General features: G+C 35.5%; 1 protein-coding gene across 1 annotated transcript; it reads left to right on the forward strand.

Annotated features, from left to right (window-relative positions):
• Window positions 1-716: 716 nt before the first annotated feature.
• On the forward strand, window positions 717-16,983 carry LRRD1 (leucine rich repeats and death domain containing 1; the record flags this gene model as incomplete). Its single annotated transcript, XM_082632213.1, has 5 exons — window positions 717-2,663; window positions 6,485-6,683; window positions 13,788-13,949; window positions 16,034-16,151; window positions 16,797-16,983. The coding sequence occupies 5 exons, from the start codon at window positions 717-719 to the stop codon at window positions 16,981-16,983; spliced, it is 2,613 nt and encodes an 870-aa protein (XP_082488339.1).
• Between the last annotated feature and the right edge of the window lie 4,180 nt (window positions 16,984-21,163).

The following is a 21,163-nucleotide window of genomic DNA, read 5'->3' on the forward strand; positions in this document are numbered from 1 at the left end:
CGGGATGACGGAACGAAGCAAAGAGGTTGGGTTATTAAAAACTACAAACTTGGAGGAGAGACCTACAGAGATGGGATCCAGACCTCTGAAGAAGGGTGTTGCCTAGTTGTGCAGGTTCCTCAAGAGTCAAACAAAAGACTTAAAGTCAGGCGTTAGTCCTTGAAAAGGTTGTTTTACTTCTACTTTTTATAGAAAGCATCCCCTTCTTTAAGGCATTTTACTTCCACCTATTGGAGAACTGTCATAATGCACTGAATTTGTTGGGACAAGACGCTTCAATACCATATGTAAACCTACAATATCCACAATGAGAATGGTACTCTCTGCATGTGGCCGGGGGGCCACTGGCTATCCCATCTTCCAAAAATTTGCTGAGTTCTTTCATTCTCTTATGTATCCTTTCTCATTTTCTTTGATCTTTTTAATTCCTTTTTATAATTTTAATGTGGTATCAAGAGTATCGTGATAAATGCATGCAATCAATAAACTATCTTTAGCCAGAAATTATATATAAGTTAATTAGTTATAAATGTATTTTAATAATTATTAAATTACTTATTATAGAATAAAGTTGCATTAAAATTCATTTGTAATTTTAACATCTTTATTATATCTCTTGATATCATTTGTTTTGTAGGTTCAAAGGAAAATATGAAACATGAAAATTATAATTGAATTGCAATCTTGTATTGGTATAAAACATATCAGCAAATAAGATGTCTGAAAAGAAGGGTACTTCAGAAGAGCTAGAGGATCTCACTAGTCAATTTAGGAAAGAATCTAGATCACGGTTACTGGAGAAATCTGGAGTTATTAAAGAAACATCAAACTCTCTAAAGGAAGCTTCTGATGGGACCACTTCCAACCAAATTTGTAAAGCGTGTCCTAGAAAAAATACATTAGGTATATGTGATGATATATCAACATCCTCCTCTGGAAGTAAGTCTAAGAGAAATGAAGAACAAAGGAAAACTCTTCAATTTTCTGAAACAATCGCTACATATGACAGCTTGCAGTCAAAAAGTGAAATTTCACAAAGTTCATCATTATCAGTAACTAAGATGAGTGCTGAATATCAGGCTTTCGTTGACTCCCTAACTCATGAAACATTAGAAAAAATTAGTCCACAACTCTCTGAAGAAAATCAGAAAGGACTTGGCTTAGGATCAGATAACTTTACAGTTAACCTCAAAGCCAAGGGTTTACAAGAATTCCCTAAGGACATTTTAAAAATCAAGTATGTAAAATATCTCTATTTAGATGAGAATGAAATCAAAAGTTTTAAAGGGGCAGACTCCAGTGATCTGCTAGGACTTGAAATTCTATCCATGCAAGAAAATGGGTTATCATCACTTCCATCTGAAATTCAGTTACTTCATAATTTAAAGCTATTAAATGTCAGTCACAACCAAATATCACATATCCCTAAAGAAATATCACAGCTTGGGACTATCAGGCAACTGTTTTTAAATAACAATTGCATTGAGGATTTTCCTTCTGGCTTGGAAAGTCTTGGAAACTTGGAAATTTTAAATTTGGCTAAAAATAAGTTAAGACATATACCAGATACTCTGTCTAGTTTGAAAAACTTGAGGGCTCTCAATCTGGAATATAATCAGTTAACAGTATTTCCTAAAGCACTGTGCTTCCTTCCAAAGTTAATTTTACTAAACCTTTCTGGAAACCTGATAAACAGTTTACCAAAAGAAATTAAGGAACTTAAAAATTTAGAAATACTTTTACTTGATCACAATAAACTTACCTTTTTGGCTGTGGAAATTTTTCAGTTGCTCAAAATGAAAGAACTCCAACTGACAGACAATAAATTGGAAGTTATTTCACACAAAATTGAGAATTTTAGGGAACTTAGGATTCTAATACTTGATAAAAATTTATTGAAAGACATACCAGAGAAAATTTCCCACTGCATAATGTTGGAATGCCTTATTCTTAGTGATAATAAGTTAACAGAACTTCCTAAGAACATCCATAAGCTTAAAAATTTAAGAAAGCTCCATATAAACAGAAATAATATAGTGAAAATACCTGAATATATTTCACATCTTAATAATATGTTCAGCCTAGAATTTTCAGGAAATTTAATCACAGACTTTCCTATTGAAATAAAAAACTGCAGAAAAATAACTAAAGTTGAATTGAGTTATAATAGAATAATGTATTTTCCACTAGGTTTGTGTGCTTTAGATTCTCTTTATTATTTGGGTTTTAATGGAAATTATATTTCAGAAATACCTGTAGATATATCTTTCAGTAAACAACTGCTTCATTTAGAACTTAATGAAAACAAACTCCTCATATTTTCTGAGCACTTATGTTCTCTTATTAATCTTGAATACCTTGATCTTGGTAAAAACAAAATAAGGAAAATTCAACCATCTATTTCCAATATGGTATCGCTCCGTGTTCTTATTTTATGCTGTAATAAGTTGGAAACTTTCCCCATAGAAGTGTGTACTTTAGAAAATTTGCAAGTACTTGATCTTTCAGAAAACCAAATACAGACTATTCCTTCAGAGATCTGTAACTTAAAAGGAATCCTGAAATTAAACATCTCAAGCAATCAATTTATATATTTTCCTATGGAACTTTGCCAACTTCAATCACTGGAAGTGCTGAATATAAGCCAGATAAATGGGAGAAAGGTAAGAGATGGATATTTAGGACTTTGTGGGGAAGGCATGACAGAAGGGGATCAGAATCTAAGCTGTAGTGTCCGTGTGTGTGTGAGTGAGTGTGTGTGTGTGTGTGTGTGTGTGTGTGTGTTTAATTTAGCTGGAATACTTTATTTTGTAAAGGATAGGCTTTTTTTTAAAACCTCAAATGCGGCTTACAAATAAACTTTTCAACACAAGAGGTTTATAGGAAAATATTTCATTAAAATGAAATCCCAAGTAATTAAAGCTGACAATTTTATAGACTTATTTTTATTTCAGTTTAACTGTGAAAGGAGGTTTAAAGTTATGGATGTAATATAAACACATTATTGAAAATTTGGGAAATTGAGAAAAAGAAAAAAATTCCACAAGCATACCATCATAATATAACTACTGGTCATATGTTGATACAACTTACTTTCACTCTTGCTTTTTCTTATGTATATGATTCTATAAGCAATTATAAAAATACTGTACACTCAATTTTAAAGTCTTTTATTTTCATTTAACATGTAAGAATTTACCCATGACATAACATAATCGTCCCAATAATTGTTATAACCAATACGTGATTTATGTAACTAAACCTCTGTTGTTAAGCATTTAGTGATGTTGTAATTGTTTATCATCATAAATAATGCTGTGATGAATTTCTTCATAAATATAGCCTTTTTCATAGTTTACTATTTCCCTAGGGAATTTCCCCTAAAGAATTGCTAGATCAATGCGTATAAGTGTTCTTATAGCATTTCATTTTACTCAATGCTGACTGAATTTTATGGAAATATTTTTTTTAAATCAAAGCATCACTGATTTATATATTAAGATCTCAGTAAATGAGTGAAAAAGACACAGCTATTATCTAGCAATCTTTAATTTGACCATCACAGTCCAATTAAAGTACCTTGATAGAGACGGGACTATTATGTAGAGCAAGATTTCCCAGAGTCTGTTCCTAAAACACTAGTCCCATGAGTTTTGAGAGGCACTGGGTTCCTCTCTTAGAGAATCACAATGGATTCAGTACATTAAAAGCTCTGAAGGGTCCTGCACTGAAGAAATCAGTTTGTCTCTATTTAACCCACATTTCCCAAAGTTGAAAGTTAAAAAGTTGACCTTTTTAAACCTAATGCCTGCTATATAATACATATTCCAGAGAGGCTACTCCAGAAAATACTTGCTTAAGTAGATGGAATGAATAATGATACATGTTGTGTTTTAAACGTTGCTCTTGTACTAAAAGACATGCTTTAGTTCTGCATTATAATCATCAATGAATTTCTTGGCTGATTCATAATCCTCTCACTTTCTCCTCCTGTATCTTACTGTGGAAGTCTGCAAGGTTGTGTCTTTAATTTTCTCTTTTCTATTAACTCCTTCCTAGACTTTGGCATGCACATGACTCTCAAATCTACATAACTGGAGCTAATCTCTCCAAGTGCTGTAGTCCCACAGATTCCCTGGAAATTCCCTGTTCTTCTATTCTTCTATTGTCTCAAAGTCAATATAACTTCAAAATCAAACTCATCTTTCTTTCTAATGCAACTCCTTTAAAAACTTCTCTATTTTTGTTTGTGATGCCACTTTCTTCAGACCTGCCAATCTAGAAATCATGGAACCATCACCAGTTATACCGAATCTTACACCAAAACGATTTCATTGTTTCTCTGAAAAAGCTCTTGGATCATCTCTCTCATTTTCCAATGTCACTGTCTCATCATTCCATTGTCTCATCATTTACTTCATGCCTAGACTACTCCAGGAACCTCTTGTTGTTCTCTTTGATTCAGTTTCCTTCCTTTTCTTAGTACCTGTCAAAACTATCAGACTTCATTTCACAGGACCATTCTAAGGAATCCAGATTCCTTGGATGGGTGGGTCAATGCCAAAGACACCATTCCACATCATTAAAACATCATTTCGGGGCTTCCCTGGTGGCGCAGTGGTTGAGAATCTGCCTGCTAATGCAGGGGACAGGGGTTCGAGCCCTGGTCTGGGAGGATCCCACATGCCGCAGAGCAACTAGGCCCGTGAGCCACAACTACTGAGCCTGCGCGTCTGGAGCCTGTGCTCCACAATAGGAGAGGCCGCGACAGTGAGAGGCCCGCGCACCGCGATGAAGAGTGGCCCCCGCTTGCCACAATTAGAGAAAGCCCTCGCACAGAAACGAAGACCCAACACAGCAAAAATAAATAAATTAATTAATAAACTCCTACCCCTAACATCTTAAAAAAAACAAAACAAAACAAAAAAAACCCCATCATTTCGAAGGTCACCAGATGAGAAAAATGATTTATCAGAACTCCTCTCAAAAGGAATATTCTCTATCATTGGAAAGATCACTTTGATAACCATCTTAGGGTGGAGGTAATATGCTCAAAAGATTAATTTATATAACAGCATATATTCACTAAACAGTCATCTGAAGATGAGTCAGGTTAATCACAGGGCTTTTATTTTGCTGAGTGAAGGATGCCCAACAGGAGTCTCCCTTCCATGGTAGCTCTATCATCACACAGTTCTCAGGCACTTCCTCTAATAAATGTTGAGCAAGTAATTCAAGAATATTTGTTTGAAGGAATGCCAAATTATAGACCTAGCTATCTGTCTTGATCTGACTCCTACCCCATAGGTCCGGGTTTCAAGCCTTGCCAGAGGCTGGTTCCATGTTCCCTCTCTAAATATATCTCCCTCTGCTTCCTATCACCTCTCTTTACTGGTCAGCTTCTCACTGGCCATTTTTATGCATGATACTTGTCTTGCCTGAAGTGTCCTGTAACTTCTGTACAATCCTATTCATTCTTAAAAGGTCGTTTGAGTCCCACCTGCTACATGAAGTTTTCTTTTAGTTCTCTCATTTGTACTGATACACATTCACTAAACTTCTCTCTATATATATTATTGTAAACTTTATTTTAGCACTGAATTACTTATTGATTAATGCTGATTCCTAATTGTTTCATAAGTGTGTATTTTGTTCCTTGAACTAAATTTTAATCTCCTTGAAGTTAGGGATTGTCTGTTATGCTTCTTTTATATATAGAAGAACACTGAGCACAATATCCAGTATTCACCTTGTTGTTTGATTATTTCTGAGGGGCCCATATATTCAAAACTCGTTTGTTCACTCATAGAACTTCCTTTATGTCAAAAGCCACTTGTGATGGCCTTAGTTTTTCTGACAATGCATATTTTTTCTTTGCCTTAGCAGAGTATCTTAATTCCTGTTACTTTGCAATACTTTTCATACTAGGAATTTTCATTTGAGGCTATATTGCCAAACTGTGTGTGGCCATTATAAAGAAATTTACTAAGCACTTACTCAAAATGCATCATGATTGGGAGCATGTATACAAAAAGTATAAAACATATATCATGTCATTTAAAAATCCAAGAAGAACACACAAGGGACTAATAAAAAGTAATGTTAATAAGAGTAGAAGTAAAGAGATCAAATATGGAAGAGAATAGTTTAGAAAGACTTCAGGGTGGAGAAGAAATCAAAGCAGGGTAAGCTTTAGGGATGGAAGAAAGGGATAAGGTGGCAACGAACACTGAGTGTTGGGAGAGTGAGGAAAGTGGTTAGCAAGCCACAGTATTGAATTGGTAGCACTGGTCAGACTGGGGAAATACCTGCATGCTACACAATTTGTTGTGGGTTTTATTAAGCAAGGGAATCACAAAGACTTTGTGACATAATGAAAATATATCCTTTTTAGGCCAAAAAACTCTCCTTCCATTTTATTTTAGAAAAATTTTTAGTCATAGAAATATTTATTAAAAATATAATTGTTTAATCTTTGTTACAGTTAACAAGACTTCCGGAAGAGCTGTCTAATATGACTCAACTTAAAGGACTTGATATCTCAAATAATGCAATCAGAGAGATGCCAAGAAATATAGGGGAGCTGAGAGGTTTGGTTAGTTTAAATGCATACAACAATCAAATAAGATACCTGCCACCATCTTTTCTATCTTTAAATGCTCTCCAGCAACTAAACTTGAGTGGTGAGTGTCAAGCATAACCAATAAGCATAATAAATTAAGTTGAGTTTCGGTTTCTAGGTTGCAAATTTTGCTGACAAGACAGAATGGCAAACAGTCAACATCATGTATTAAGTGCCCATAGGAAGGAAATGGCTAGTGCAGGTACAGAAAATGAGAGTAAACCATAAGGTCCAGTTCCTTCCCTAAAAGAGGTTATAATCCAGCTAGGGAACCTGCACACATTTTCATTTCTTTTCTGTCTTCTCTGCCTATACCCAGTCATTCATTATTTCTTCCCTTTGTGAACCTGACCTCATCTCTCTCTCTTCACACACCTACCTACACAACCTTAGGTCAGCATTTTCTCTATTTTCCTTCTCTGCTGGCTCCCCAATCCCACTCCTACACCCTACAATACTCTAATACCGTACACTCTTTTACAAAGTAAATCACTTCAATAACAACAACAAAAAAAGTAAATCATTCACTCTAAAAATATCAGAATTCCCAAAGCTAGACTAGTGTTTTTCTTAATTTTTATTATGAAATATTTCAAACTTACAGAAAAATAATAAACACCTATGTACTTACTCAGGTATAAGGAATGCTAATATTTTGTGATATTTACTTGAGATATTTTTGACTGAAATAAAATAGAATTGAAACTTCTTTTGTACTTCTCCCCAAACTAGAAGTAACCAGTGTACTGAAATTGATGTATATCTTTTAAAAATAGAATTGAAACTTCTTTTGTACTTCTCCCCAAACTAGAAGTAACCAGTGTACTGAAATTGATGTATATCTTTTTTCTATCCATGCTTTTATACATATATATATCTATAACAAAGTAACATTATTTAGAGTTTTAAATTTTATTATATCTTATCATACTATATGGTATGTAATTTACCATTCTGTAACTTGCTTTTTCATTTGTCATATTTCTAAAGTTAATCCATGTCAATGTATACGTAGACCTATTTCATTCATTTTAAATGTTGCATAATATGTATAATATTCAATTATATGGTTAAACAACAATGAATCCATTATCTTGTTGATAGACAATTAGGTTGTTTCCACTTTGTTTGCTACTATAAATATCCCTGTACATGTTCCTAGTATACATCTGCTTGAGTTTTTCGAAGTGCATATAGTATAGGTAGAATCACTGGATCAGAGGTTATGTACATCTTCAACTTTACCTGATATGAGGAAATTGATGCCCATAGTGGTTGTACCAGCTAATCTCATAAACATCTGGGTTTCTAAAATTATAGCTTTCAGTTGAAAGTAGCACTTGTAACCAGAGCCCCGCACCTTCTTAAATTTAAAGGATTTCTAGATTAAACACAAACTCATCTTTTGGATGCACTAGTGCCAGTAGTACAGTAAAACCTACAGTAAATATATCAATACGTAGATACAATGCAACTGGCATTTGTTTCCTGAATCCCCAGAACTCCTAGTAAGCTGGCTATGTAGGTAATACATCAGTTTGCAATCACTTGCAATAAGGTACAATAACTCAGCCCTGCAATTTAAGTTTTTGGTCCCACTTTTGTATTTTGGCAAAGTTTCACTGTTTTTTAGGGAGGTTATCGATTTTGTCCAAGTGTAGGACATGCTTCACTCAGCTACTATTTGTGCGTGAAAAAAACAAAGGCTGACCAGAGTCTTCTGGCCCACTGGAGAACACAACTACCAATAGAAAGCATAGTTCTCTCAAGGCTTTCTAGTACAAGAATCAAGACAAAATAGGAAGATCACAGACTTTTCTGCAAGCTTAGCCAGTTCTCTGTTAGTCCCTATCAGAATTAGAAAAGTGTATCAGTCAGGATCCAGTCAGGAGACAGAAACCACACCTTAGTTAATTACTAAGTAAAATCTTATTAACTGTTTAACTAAAAGGGTAAAGAGAGAATCCTAAGGTTATCACAAAAGTAGCAATGGCAGGAAGCAATAACCATCTTATGGCTGAGGGAATAAAGTAAAGAAGTTGGAATTATTAAAACTTAGAAGTTTGGAGGAGGGGTCACGCAGTGGTGAAACCCGGAAGTCTGAGGATGAAGTACTGCTTGCCTGGTGCTTGTTCCTCTGAGCTTGGGGGTGGTGAGTGTGTGTTTGTGTAGGAGTGTGTGTGTGTGAGAGAGAGAGAAAGGAGCTAGTTCTGCAAGTGTTGGGAAAACTGCAAACTGCATTCAGCTGTTATGGGCAGGAACTGCTGCCGGTGGGGTAAAAGCGTGTTGCTGGTGTGACACTCAAGGAAAAACAGTCAAGGAGCCCACAGAGATGGGTTTGGATCTAAGAGATAATCGCTACACAACTGGCATGCCCATAGTCTCCAGCTTTCCTTGCCAGATTTGAAGTTAGAATCTGTTTCCTCCATTCATGAAACGAAGCTAACAGGAATACCCAAGTCATAGATTTGGACTGAATGAGACTTTGAAAGCTGGTAGCATCTTCATTATTCAGACAAAAGACATTTATATACAGTCTTGAGAATTAGTCCCCTTTGTCACTAACGCTAGTGGATTTAGGAAGATAGATAACCACTTTGAACCTCAGTTTTTCCATCAGCAAGATAGGAAAGCTATAACTTCTGTTTGTTCATAGAATCGTGGAAATATAAGTTAAAACTTATGAAAATATTTTGATAAATGTGAGACATTATACCAGTGAAAGGGATTTACAGATTAATTCCTTGCTTTCCTCAAAGCACAGATTTTGAAGTAGGACATTATTTAGAATTCTAACTCCATCATTCACATCAGCTAGATTATCCAATTTGCTGGTATAATAATGTTCCCAGTACTCTATAATCTTTTATTTCTGTAGAATCAGTAGTAATGTTCCCATTTTCATTTCTGATTTTAGTAATTTGAGTCTTGCTTCTTTTTTCTTAGTCCATTGAGCTAAAAGGTTTGTCAATTTTGTTGATCTTTTCAAAGAACCAACTTTTGGTTTTGTTGATTCTATTGTTTTTCTATTCTCTATTTCATTTATATCTGCTCTAATCTTTATTGTTTCCTCCTTCTGATAGTTTTGGATTAATTTGCTTATCTTTTTCTAGTTCATTTAGGTGTAAAGTTATTAATGTGAGATATTTCTTCTTTTTTCAGCTATAAATTTCATCCTAAGCACTGCTTCTGTTGCATCCATAATTTTTGGTTATTGTGTTTTCATTTTCATTCATCTCTTTGTATTTTATAATTTCCTTTTTGATTCCATCTTTGACACATTGGTTGCTTAAAAGTATGCTGTTTAACTTTGTAAATTTTCCAGTTTTCCTTCTATTACTTTTCATAGTTTCTTTCCATTGTGGTCAAAGAAGATATACTGTATGACTTTTTTCAGTCAATTTTAATTTATTGAGACTTGTCTTGTGGCTTAATATATGGTCTATCATGGAGAATGTTCTATGTGAACTTGAGAAAAATGTGTATTCTGCTGTTGGAGTGTTCTATGTATGTCTGTTAGGTTTAGTTGCTTTATAGTGTTGTTCAAGTCCCCTATTTCCTTACTGTCCTTTTGTCTAAATGTTCTATCCATTATTGAAAGTGAGGTATTATAGTCTCCATCTATTACTGTAGAACCACTTGTTGCTCCCTTCAAGTCTGTCAATATTTGTCTAATATGTTTTCGGGCTTTGCTGTTAGGTATGTATATACTTATAACTGTTATATCTTCTTAATGTAATGATCCTTTTAACAATATATACTGTCCTTTGTCCTTTATAACAGTTTTTGACTTAAAGTCTATGTTATCTGATATTAGTAAAACCACCCCACTCTTTGGTTAGTATTTGCATGGATATCTTCTTCTGTCCTTCAATACCTAGAGCCATAAAAGAAAATACTACTTTCCCAGTCTTTGCAGCTTAGCTCTATGCTGGGGCACTTCAATGCTAAGTCAGGCCACCTATGACTCTGCCTTAGCCTTCTTCTCCTGATTGTGTGAAGCCCAAAAATCCACCACAGGAGCAAACCTAGGATTCTCTCAGGTCTCTTCTGTGCATGTGTTCAGTCCTGGATATGCTTACTGTACTCCATTTCCCCCAGGATAGGCCACGGCCCTTCTGAGCCCTTATTCCCCCAGGAAACTTCCTCTTCAGCCTCCTCCTTCCTGAGTTTTTGGATCTGTTTGCTGCTTTCCCTGTCTGCTGTTCCTTGCCCCAGGTAGGCTCAGACATGTGTCTTTACATGTGACAACAACTCGCCACTCAGGAAGGCAGCTCCATCCTGAGTTGGGGAGCAAAACAAAAGTCAGTCTCTGTGTCAGTCCCTCAGGGAATCAGCAGACAGGTCAAAATGCAAAGGCTCAGTATTAAAAGAACAAGGTCCATGTTGGCTTTCTGGCACCAGCAAGCTGCACCAGGAATGCAGGCTGCCCTCCCCACGGCTGTTGCTGCCATGCTGGGAAATGGAGGGTGGTATGGAGACGAGTGAAAAAGCCACAGTGCTCTCTTACCAAAATTCTCCTGCCTTTTTCTTCATTGAGCAGTATCCTAGTAACTGTAAAATTCTGGATTAAATTCCAGAATTCTGAAAAAGCTGATTCTATCAGCCCTTTCCAGCTTTTGATTGTTTCAAGTGCAGGGGCTGATTTTTTGAGAGGCCTACTCTGAATTTTCTGTGGCATTCATTCTAGGTGTGTTTTTCATGTTTATTTATACTGCTTGGATTTTGCTGTTTCTGGTCTGTATATTCATGTATTTTACTACACTGGGGGACTTTAACCGTTATTCCTTCAAAACTTTTTTCTGCTTCATTTTCTCTCTCTACTCCAATTACCTTTACATATTGTCCTACAAATCCCTAAAGTGCTCTCTCTCTCCCTGTGTGTGTGTGTGTGTGTGTGTGTGTACACAGAGCTTTCAGCATCTCATATTGATCTGCCTTCAAGTTTACTGACTTGTCTATCATTTCTATTCTATTGTTAAGTCTCTCCAATTAATTTTTAATTTCAGATACTGAATTTTTCAGTGCTAGCATTTCCATTTTCCTTTTTTATAGTTTATATTTCTCCTCCAAGATTTCCTATTCTTTTCATTCATTATAAGAATATCTTTCTTTACATTCTTGAACATCATTGTATTAGCTGCTTTAAAATTCTTATATGCTAACTACAGCAATTAAGTTGTTTTTTTCTCTTGGGAGTGAGCCACATTTTCTTTTTTCTCTGTTTTGAATCCTGAACTCTATAATCAATTCTATTTCTCTCCAATGTTAATATTTGTTTTTGTTGCTATTGTTGCTTCATCAGGCACTTAAGTTGCTGGACCAAAAATACAAACTCCTTCCCTGCAAATGGCAGCTCCTTAGATCTCAGTTCAGTACTTTTAGCCGTTAGCTGTTATATCAGTTTTCTATTGTTATGTGACAAGTTTCCACAAAATTTTGCTTCTTAAATTAATAAAATATTTATTTCACACAGTTTCTGAGGGTCAGGAACCCAGGAGGTGTTTAGCTGACTTGTTCTATCTCAGAGTCTTGTATGAGACTGCAGCCAGCTTGTTGGTTGGTGCTGCAGCCAGGCTTGATTAGGGCTGGTGGATTTGCTTCAAAGCTTATTTATGTGGCTACTGGCAGCATGCTTTAGTCCCTTGCCATATGAGCCTCTTTATGACATGGCAACTGGCTTTCCCCAGAGCTAGTGATATCAGGGAGTGAGACAGAATATACTTAAGTCAGAAGCAGCACACACTCCAAGAAGCAATGAGCAACTCTAGTACCCAGATCTTGGTTTCTAAATACCTTTCTTCACTAAAAGGAACCAGGTTCCTTTAATTTTGGCTAAAATAATACAACCATAAATATATAAAGAGCACAAAGGCAAACTTTAGGCCAGTTCCTCTTGAAATGATTACAAATTCTTACTTTGTCAGTTATCACAGTTTTGCTTTTTATGTCAGGTTTATGTTAGATTAAGGTGTTTTTTCTTTTAAAGATCAAAAAAAATTTTTTTAAGATTTTTTTTTGATGTGGACCATTTTAAAAGTCTTTATTGAATTTGTTACAATATTGCTTCTGTTTTTATGTTTTGGTTTTTTGGCCGCGAGTCATGTGGGATCTTAGCTCCCTGATCAGGGATCAAACCTGCATCCCCTGCATTGGAAGGTAAAGTCTTAACCACTGGACTGCCAGGGAAGTCCCACAGATTAAGGTGGTTTTGAAAAAAGTTATGTTTAGGGAAGTTGGAGCTTAATCTTCACTCCTTGAAGGTGGACCAGACTTCGTAACTCAGTTCTAAAGAATAGAGTATGGAAAGGAGAAAATCAAAACATTACATTGGAGAAACCTGGAAGACACTATTTTAGCCAAGGGATAATGTTTAACATGCTAGTGATGTCTTGTGGATGTCAGGTATCTCTGGTGTGATGAGAGCACTTCACCTCTGTGGTATTCTTTCCAAAAACCCATAACCCCAGTCTATTCATGAAAAAATACACAAGATAAACTCATATTAAGGAATATTCTACAAAATACCTAACTTGTACTACTCAAAACCATCAAGATCGTGAAAAACAAGGACAGGCTGAGGAACTGTCACAGACAAGAAGACATAACTGTATGCAGTGTGCTATCCTGGAATGGATACTGGAACAGAAAAAGGACATTGATGGAAAACATAATGAAATTCAAAAATGTCCAAAGTTTATTTAATAGTAATGTGCCGATGTTAAAGTTTCTTTGATTTAAAAATGTAATACAATAATGTGAGATGATAACATCAGGGAAAACTAAAACTAGATGAAGAGTATACAGGAACTCTATACAATTTCTGCAACTTTTCTGTAAATCTGAAATTATTGCAAATGAAGTTTATTTAAAAAATTACCATCTCACTTACTCTGTTATGTCCTTTCCTGCATTATAAGAGGAAAGCCACCTTCTCATTTTGTCATTCTCTATGAGAAAAAAGGAATCATTGCTCTGTTTCTATACTTTCTCCTTTTCATTCCTAGCAAGTGGACAACAGTAAGAACTTACGTTTTGCCAGCATTGTGAGGCTCCTCTGATACTGTCAGTGAGACACAGTAGATGCCCTTTACAAAGTTGTTATTTGTCTCTATAGTTTTCTTTTACAGAAGGATGTAATTCAATTATAATTTTTTTCTACTAGGAAATAATCTGACAGCTCTGCCTACTGGTATCTACAAGCTTTTTTCACTGAAGGAGATAAATTTTGATGATAACCCTTTGCTGAGACCTCCAATGGAAATCTGTAAAGGAAAACAATTGTATACTATTGCGTGCTATCTACAGAGGGCAGATGAGAGAGATGGTAGGTGATGAGTGATTGGCTAGCTTACAAGTCATTTTCTGGCATCTATAAATTAACAAATAGTTTGCTTTAATCAGAGGCTTTCAATCTGGCAGAGACTTTCAAATATTTATCATCTACCCTTTTCTGAAAGCTAGGAGTTTATTTTGGTAATTTTGATTATTTAATCTGGGTCTACACAACTTGAACCATTGAAAACAGGTAAATTTAAGTCACAGGTGAGCTCCTTCCCACCTACTGGCCTCAATGTACTTCAAGAGATTTTTCATCATGGTTGTGGCCAAACTCAGAGAATCTACATACAGATTTTTTCATCAGTTCTGATCACCATATGTAGTTGTTCTAAAAGTTGTATTTTTCCTTGAAGGAAGTTCATAGATCCTTTACATTGATGCCAGTCAGTTCTTGGCTCATTATGATCACCTGTCTATAATCCTTGGGCAGTCTTCATTCCTTCTGTTCTTAAGAGCTCCTTTGGTTGTTCCTGATTACTTCAGAGAGTGGGTCCATTTTCTTTAAATGCCCTTTCACCGGACCAGACGGAGACTGGTTTCTCCAAGCCTTTGGGATGGAAGTTTCAACATCCAGTTCTTTCCCTGGGTTTGGGTTCCCAACAACTAACCTTTTTTCTGGGACTCTAACTTTGCCGCTCATTGTCAATTCTCAGAGTAGATTCAGATTTTGGTCCTCCAATTTAATGCCGTATTTAAGTATTAAATCAATTTAATGATCCAGATTTGGGGAAAGAGAATATATACAACTATCAGGACCCTGTCTATGTAATCAGGAGGCTTATATCATCATAATCTTATAATCTATTGAGATGGTCACTAAAAATGTACAGTCCTCTGTAAGCCACAATATGTATGGCTACCATACAGAAGCTTTTGCAAGATGTGGGCCTCACGGATGGAAGGAACCTAAGCAATAAAAAGTCACTGTAGGTGTTTTCTCTAACTTGCTAGGCAAGTTGGTTCTGCTAATTATCATAAAAAAGGGGATATTTAATGGTAACTTTATTTTTATAAAACAAAGCTTTTAGAGGTTTCCAAGGATCTATAAAGTATTCCTGTTAGGTAACAGTACTTTAGAGAAGGGCTGTAAAGTTACATGATTGAACTTCCTTGTTAAAATTCTGTTACTCAAGTTCCTGAGGAAGGAAGATTCATGTGGTTCTAGCCTCTTTGGGGAAAGTTCAATGGGCAATGACAAGATATGAAAGTCAGCAAAAACAAGAGAATCCAAGCCATTTATCTCCTTTCTTTATTCCCACGGGGCCTTCATACTGCAGGCTTGGTACCGAGAGAAATTGGAAAGGAAGTCATCATAGGAGATGTTAATTCTGCAATTACAAAGAACATGGGGTCTCTTCCTTAAAATTTCACTTAGGAGATTGGATTTTCAATTATATCATTAGCATACAATCTAGCCTGAGGGATTAATGGTATGGATAAAAATTTAAAAACAGAAAGCATAGAACAGATTTGAGATGATTAAAGAGGGGTGGCAGATGACTGGTTCTTGAAAATTCTCAAATTACCTTGGTTAACAAAAAGTGGATCTAAAAAAAATGGATCTAGTTCAAATTACCTAGAAGCTTTTTTATAAACTAAAAATACTCTACTTATATCTAAGCCAACATTCATTAAATAAGTGATGTGAATATAAAGTAAGCATATATATATATACCATATTTATAGTAGATTTGAACTTGGTTTCTCAGGATGGTACCCAAAGGAGCATATTAAAAAGTCAGAATTGAAGGAAGGAGCTAAATTCATTTCAAATACTGAAAGAATTAAAGGGTTTGATGATCACCTTATAATAGCCTTTTAAATAGACATTTTATGTTAAATAGACATTTTATATTATTTATGTTTAGGGTTATTCAGATTTTAGAAGAAATGGAATAAATGGTTCTAATTTCAGTTTGTGTGTTAGAGCTGCACTTTAGTTTTCAATCTTATTTGATATGTACATCTTATAGCAGCACAGAAGTAAAAAACCTAGCTATAATATTAACTCAGAATAGAGTATGTTTTTCAAAAGAGATGACCTAAATTTTCTTTTATGTTCAAATGTAGAGAAAATCTTAGCAAAGATCTTCAAGATAGTTGCCAACAATATTACTGAAACAAAATTTCAATTTTTGTGTCAAAAACTAAACCTGGCAATCACAGAAACTGATAAGTCTACAATGAGGTATGTATGAATGACAACATGTAGTATAAGCTTATTCTCATGTTCTGATTTATATCATATTGATAGTACACGGTTTTGAAACATTCATATTAACATGAACTCTAATTTGCTGTAAAAGACTGATTTAGTTTATTATATATTTGAGATCCATATGGGTATAGTAGTTTTAAGCAAGTACTCTGAGGATAGACTGCTTGGCTTTAAATCCCAAATAGTTTTGTGATCCTGGATAAGTCCCCTAACTTACCTGTGCCTCAGTTTCTTTACTGGTAAAATGGATAGACTTATCTAAGAGAGCTGTCATGAGATCAAGTTATGAAGCATGTAGCATTGTAGCAGTAATGTACTGGTTTATAGTAAATAGTCCACAATTATTTTGAGGTCTTGAGTAAATCTTAGAATCAAATGTTAATTGAATTGTTGATTTTCTTCAAGGAAACAAGGGATGGCATGGGACTAACATTCACTTACTATGTATGTGCCAAACTCTGTGCTAAATTTTTATATAGACTATCTTCACCAATTAATTTAATCCTCACTTCACTCTGGTAAACTAGGTTGAAAACCTAGATATATAATACTGATGTAGTTTAAAACAATGTTCTTAATTGATAATTAAAATAATTATTATTTCAAAATTTTCAGCACTGTTTCATTAAGTGAGAGAGTCCACCGAACACTTGATAAGTGGCAAACGGAAAATAACAACTTGTCAGTAACCACTGCTGCTCTAAGAGACCAACTAACTCGGGCACTAACTATGATAGGAGCATATGAAATTATGGACAAAATAACAGCTTTAAAACTTTTTACATGTGCAATTAAATTCTGAACAGTGTATCCAGAATAAGAACTGAGAACTTATGATGCACTTATATAATTGAGACTGGATACAAGAGAATTGCATGTCATGTTTCTTTTCATGTATTCCTAAGAGATGATGACAATTTATGGCTACCACTCTAGTGTCATCATAATAAAATATTACAGACACCATTTTATATATTTATTCTGTTGCCTCTCTACCCTTCCTTCAGAGATACAGATGTAAAGAAGCTGTTCTTAAGCTAATATAAATCCTTAGGCACTCTTATCCCTACTGGAAAAAGTTTAAAAATAGAGAAGTATTGGAGACATAGGCATTATATTTGTGAACCAATATTTCATGTTGCACTTCCAAAACAACAAAGACAATAAAATATATGGTGCTTAAATCCAACCTGCAAGATTAAGTCCTTTGTTTAATTTGGTCTCACATCACAAAGTTTCTGTATCTTTTAAGTAGAAAGTTGTCTTATAAAGTTAACAAAAACTGCACTATGTCTAGAATATTCTTAAATCACTTGGAAACCCAATACACTAGTTTAAGTGGGCGAAAAGTGAAGAATCCAGAAGTATCATTAGTTTCACACGTGGCTGGTGTGATGGTTAATGTTCTCAGCTGGCGGCAAGGTACTTCCATAGAACATTGAAATGGGAAGGATCTTGGAAACTATCATTTTACAAATAAGAAAATTAAGACCTAGAATAACTAAGTGATATAAACCAGGTTCTCTACCCTTCGTTCAGAGATACAGATATAAAGACCAGAAAATTTTCTAGGGGAAACTTTGGTCTGAAGAGAGAAAGAGAGAGAGAGAGAGAGAAAGCTGGATAACATCAGAACAAAGAGAGCACTTTCATTGTGCCCAGTTCTTATCGTCTCTTGCCATATTGCTACAACAGCCTTTTAAACAGATGTCCTATCCTATAGACTCACCCAAACCATACTGTATTTTGCTGCCAGATTTATCTTTTAAAAACACAGATCTAACCATATCAACCTCCTGATCAAAATTTAAAATTATTTCTTTTATAGCCTAGATCACTCCATTCTTTCCCTGTTATTCTCCAGTCAAGCCAAGCTTTCTGAAACTCCTCAGATATGCTATGAACTCTCACTCTCTCGTTTGCCTTTACTCTTCTTTCTGCATGGAACATGTTCTCCTTTTCTCTGAATACCTACCTCTCCTGGCTAATTTCCATGCATCTTCCCTAAGACTTAGCCCAGATCATATCCTCTCCCCTCTCCCTGAGAATCAAATCTTGGAACAAAAATAAGATTTGCAATGTAATTACAAAAATATCTGGAAAATAATAGTTATGAGAACTTATTTCTTTAATTATTATGCTATACATATATTATACAATAATAGTCATAACATTAGTAATGAAAGAATAAAAGCAATTTGAAATAATTAAGCATATGCTAGAGCAAAACATGACTCAAAGACCAAATATATTAAAGCTATGACAGGTGAAATTTAAATATCTCATATAGCAGCCATATTAAATACTGTAGTTAACTTGTGTTCATGTTGGTACATGACAGAATCTGCCACTTTGCAATTGGACTTCCTCTCCTGTTTTTGATGAACTTGATATTATATCAATATCTTGGAAACTGATGTCTAGATCCTGAAAGATTTCCCATAAAAAATTTCTTGTATAGTTACATTTTGTTTTTTAATCAGTCTGACAATTTTAGCTTTTTGATTTGAGTATCTATTTCCATTTAATGACTGATATTTTGGGGTGGGTTTTTAAGATATATTCACATGCCATAACAGTCATCTTTTATTTTTAACAGACATCCTTTTAAAGTGTATAATTAGTTGAGTTGTGCACCTTTCACCACCATCTAATTCCAGAATATTTTCATCACTTCAGAAAGAAACCCCAGGCCCATCAGCAGTCACTCTCCATTTTCCCTTCCCCCTGGCCCCTGGCAAATAATAATCTGCTTTCTGTCTCTATGGATTTGCCTACTCTAGATGTTTCATATAAATGGAATCATATAATATATGACATCTTGTTGGAGCATGCATCAATATTTTATTCCATTTTATGGCTGAATAATGTTCTATTGTATAGTTATTCCCATTCTGTTTATCCATCAGTTGATGGAAATTTGGGTTGTTTCCACCTTTTAGTTGCTATGAACATTCATTTACAAGTTTTTGTTTAAACATCTTTAAAAAATTACATATAATTTTATATATAATTGTGTATAACTAGAAGTGGAATTCCTGGGTCATATGATAACTCTATGTTTAACTTTTTGAGGAACCATCAAATGGTTTTCCACAGTGGCAGAACCGATTTCTATTCCCATCAGCAATATATGAGGGTTTCAATCTCTTCACATCCTCTCCAATACTTGTTATTTTCATTAAAATTTTGTTTTTTACTACACACATCCCATGACATGGTATCTCATCGTGATTTTTTTTTCACTGACAAGAACTTTTATTTCTTTTTAATGACATTAAACACAACTGCTACAAGGGGAAAAACATGATAAAGAGGAGGCACCAAACTTCAGTTTCATAATTGATCCTGACAACAACCAAAGTAAATTGGGGTCCACATTAGATGCAAAACTACAGGTTATTTCAGGCTCCTTACTTACAAGTAAACTACGTAAACAGCACATTCATACACTGTATTGTCAAGACCCCCGTGGCGAGAAGGTCATCACAGATGAAGAAGGCTAGGTAGGCAATTAAATGTACACAATGCTTATGCAAATAAAACAACATGGCAAGAATTCTACATGAAAATTAGACTTAGAGGCCAACACCAAATATGAGATATGTAGCTTTTAAAAACAGATTAAAACTCCAGATTCTACCCACTACCGTCTTTAAGGCAAACATGCCTAATAATGAGTTTTCTTTGGCTTTGTTTTTCTTCTTAAAGAATACCATGTTAATTGCTAGGGAACAGTTCTCTCCTCCCCCAGTCCAACAGATTTAAGTAAGCTGCTAAAGCTTTGGAAAAACAGAATTATTTGAGCAAAGACGAAATGTGATTGTCACAGTTTCTCGTTAACCCGGCACTCATTTGATTTGGCAAAGGCGATGCTCCCATTACACATCAGTCTTAAACCCTCCTGTACCAGGGAGGCAGGAACATGAGTCTTAGACTTTTGCCTAAGTAAAAGGCTGTCCCTTTACTCCTTGGTTATCTGTGGGGAACAAGACTGCAATGCTAGTTATTCCAGTAACAATGAATTCTAACTATGCTATAGTTCCAAAGGTGGATGTTTGTCTGTCCCACTCCATCAAGCTAATTTACGGAAACCTGGAGAAGTGACTGATATAGGCAATGCCAACTGAACTAACAGATTTTTTTTTTTTTTTTTTTTTTGCGGTATGCAGGCCTCTCACTGTCGTGGCCTCTCTCGGACGCGCAGGCTCAGCAGCCATGGCTCACAGGCCTAGCCGCTCCGCGGCATGTGGGATCTTCCCGGACCGGGGCACGAACCTGTGTCCCCTGCATCGGCAGGCGGACTCTTAACCACCGTGCCACCAGGGAAGTCCAAAATAACAGATTTTGACTCTTGCCTTTGAACAGAACTTCCCCTTTGCATTTTGGTCCCAGACTCTAAACCAAATGTCGAAGGAAAAGAGAATCCTTGACTGGATAGACATAGTTAACACTTAGGGATGTCCATCTAAGTTCACTGGTAACTATGACCAAGTTTCTCCCAAGTCAGTTTCTAAAGCAGGGTAGGATGTTTAAGACGGGTTACTGGCATACAAAGATGGGGCTGATGGAAGAACAAGACCAGACGGAGGCAGTGAGCCCAGTGTCACAGGCTGTGCTATAGCAACTAGGTACAACCTTCACACAGAGTGAACAACAGCACAAATGCCAGACTGCAAAATCTCCCAAGAGGTGTCTAGAGCTGTCTGTAAAGAGAATAACAAACTCCTAAGACATCCATTAAGATAGCTGCACATAGCATTACCCTTAAGATCAGGTAATGCTTTGAGCACAGGCTTAATCAAAACTATTTTAGATCCACTTTAGTAGTTTTGTAAAACTGTACATCAGAGATTTGACCAAGTAAGGAGATGGTAACATCCTGGATCAAAAGGCACCTCTTATTAACTAATAATGGAGACAAAAGACAGCTTCTCCAAAGTCTCTCCCACAGGATGGAAGCTCACTGACTAATACGTCAA

The sequence above is a fragment of the Mesoplodon mirus genome (assembly GCF_964341445.2).
Source record: "Mesoplodon mirus genome assembly, chromosome: 9".
Lineage (NCBI taxonomy): Eukaryota > Metazoa > Chordata > Mammalia > Artiodactyla > Ziphiidae > Mesoplodon > Mesoplodon mirus.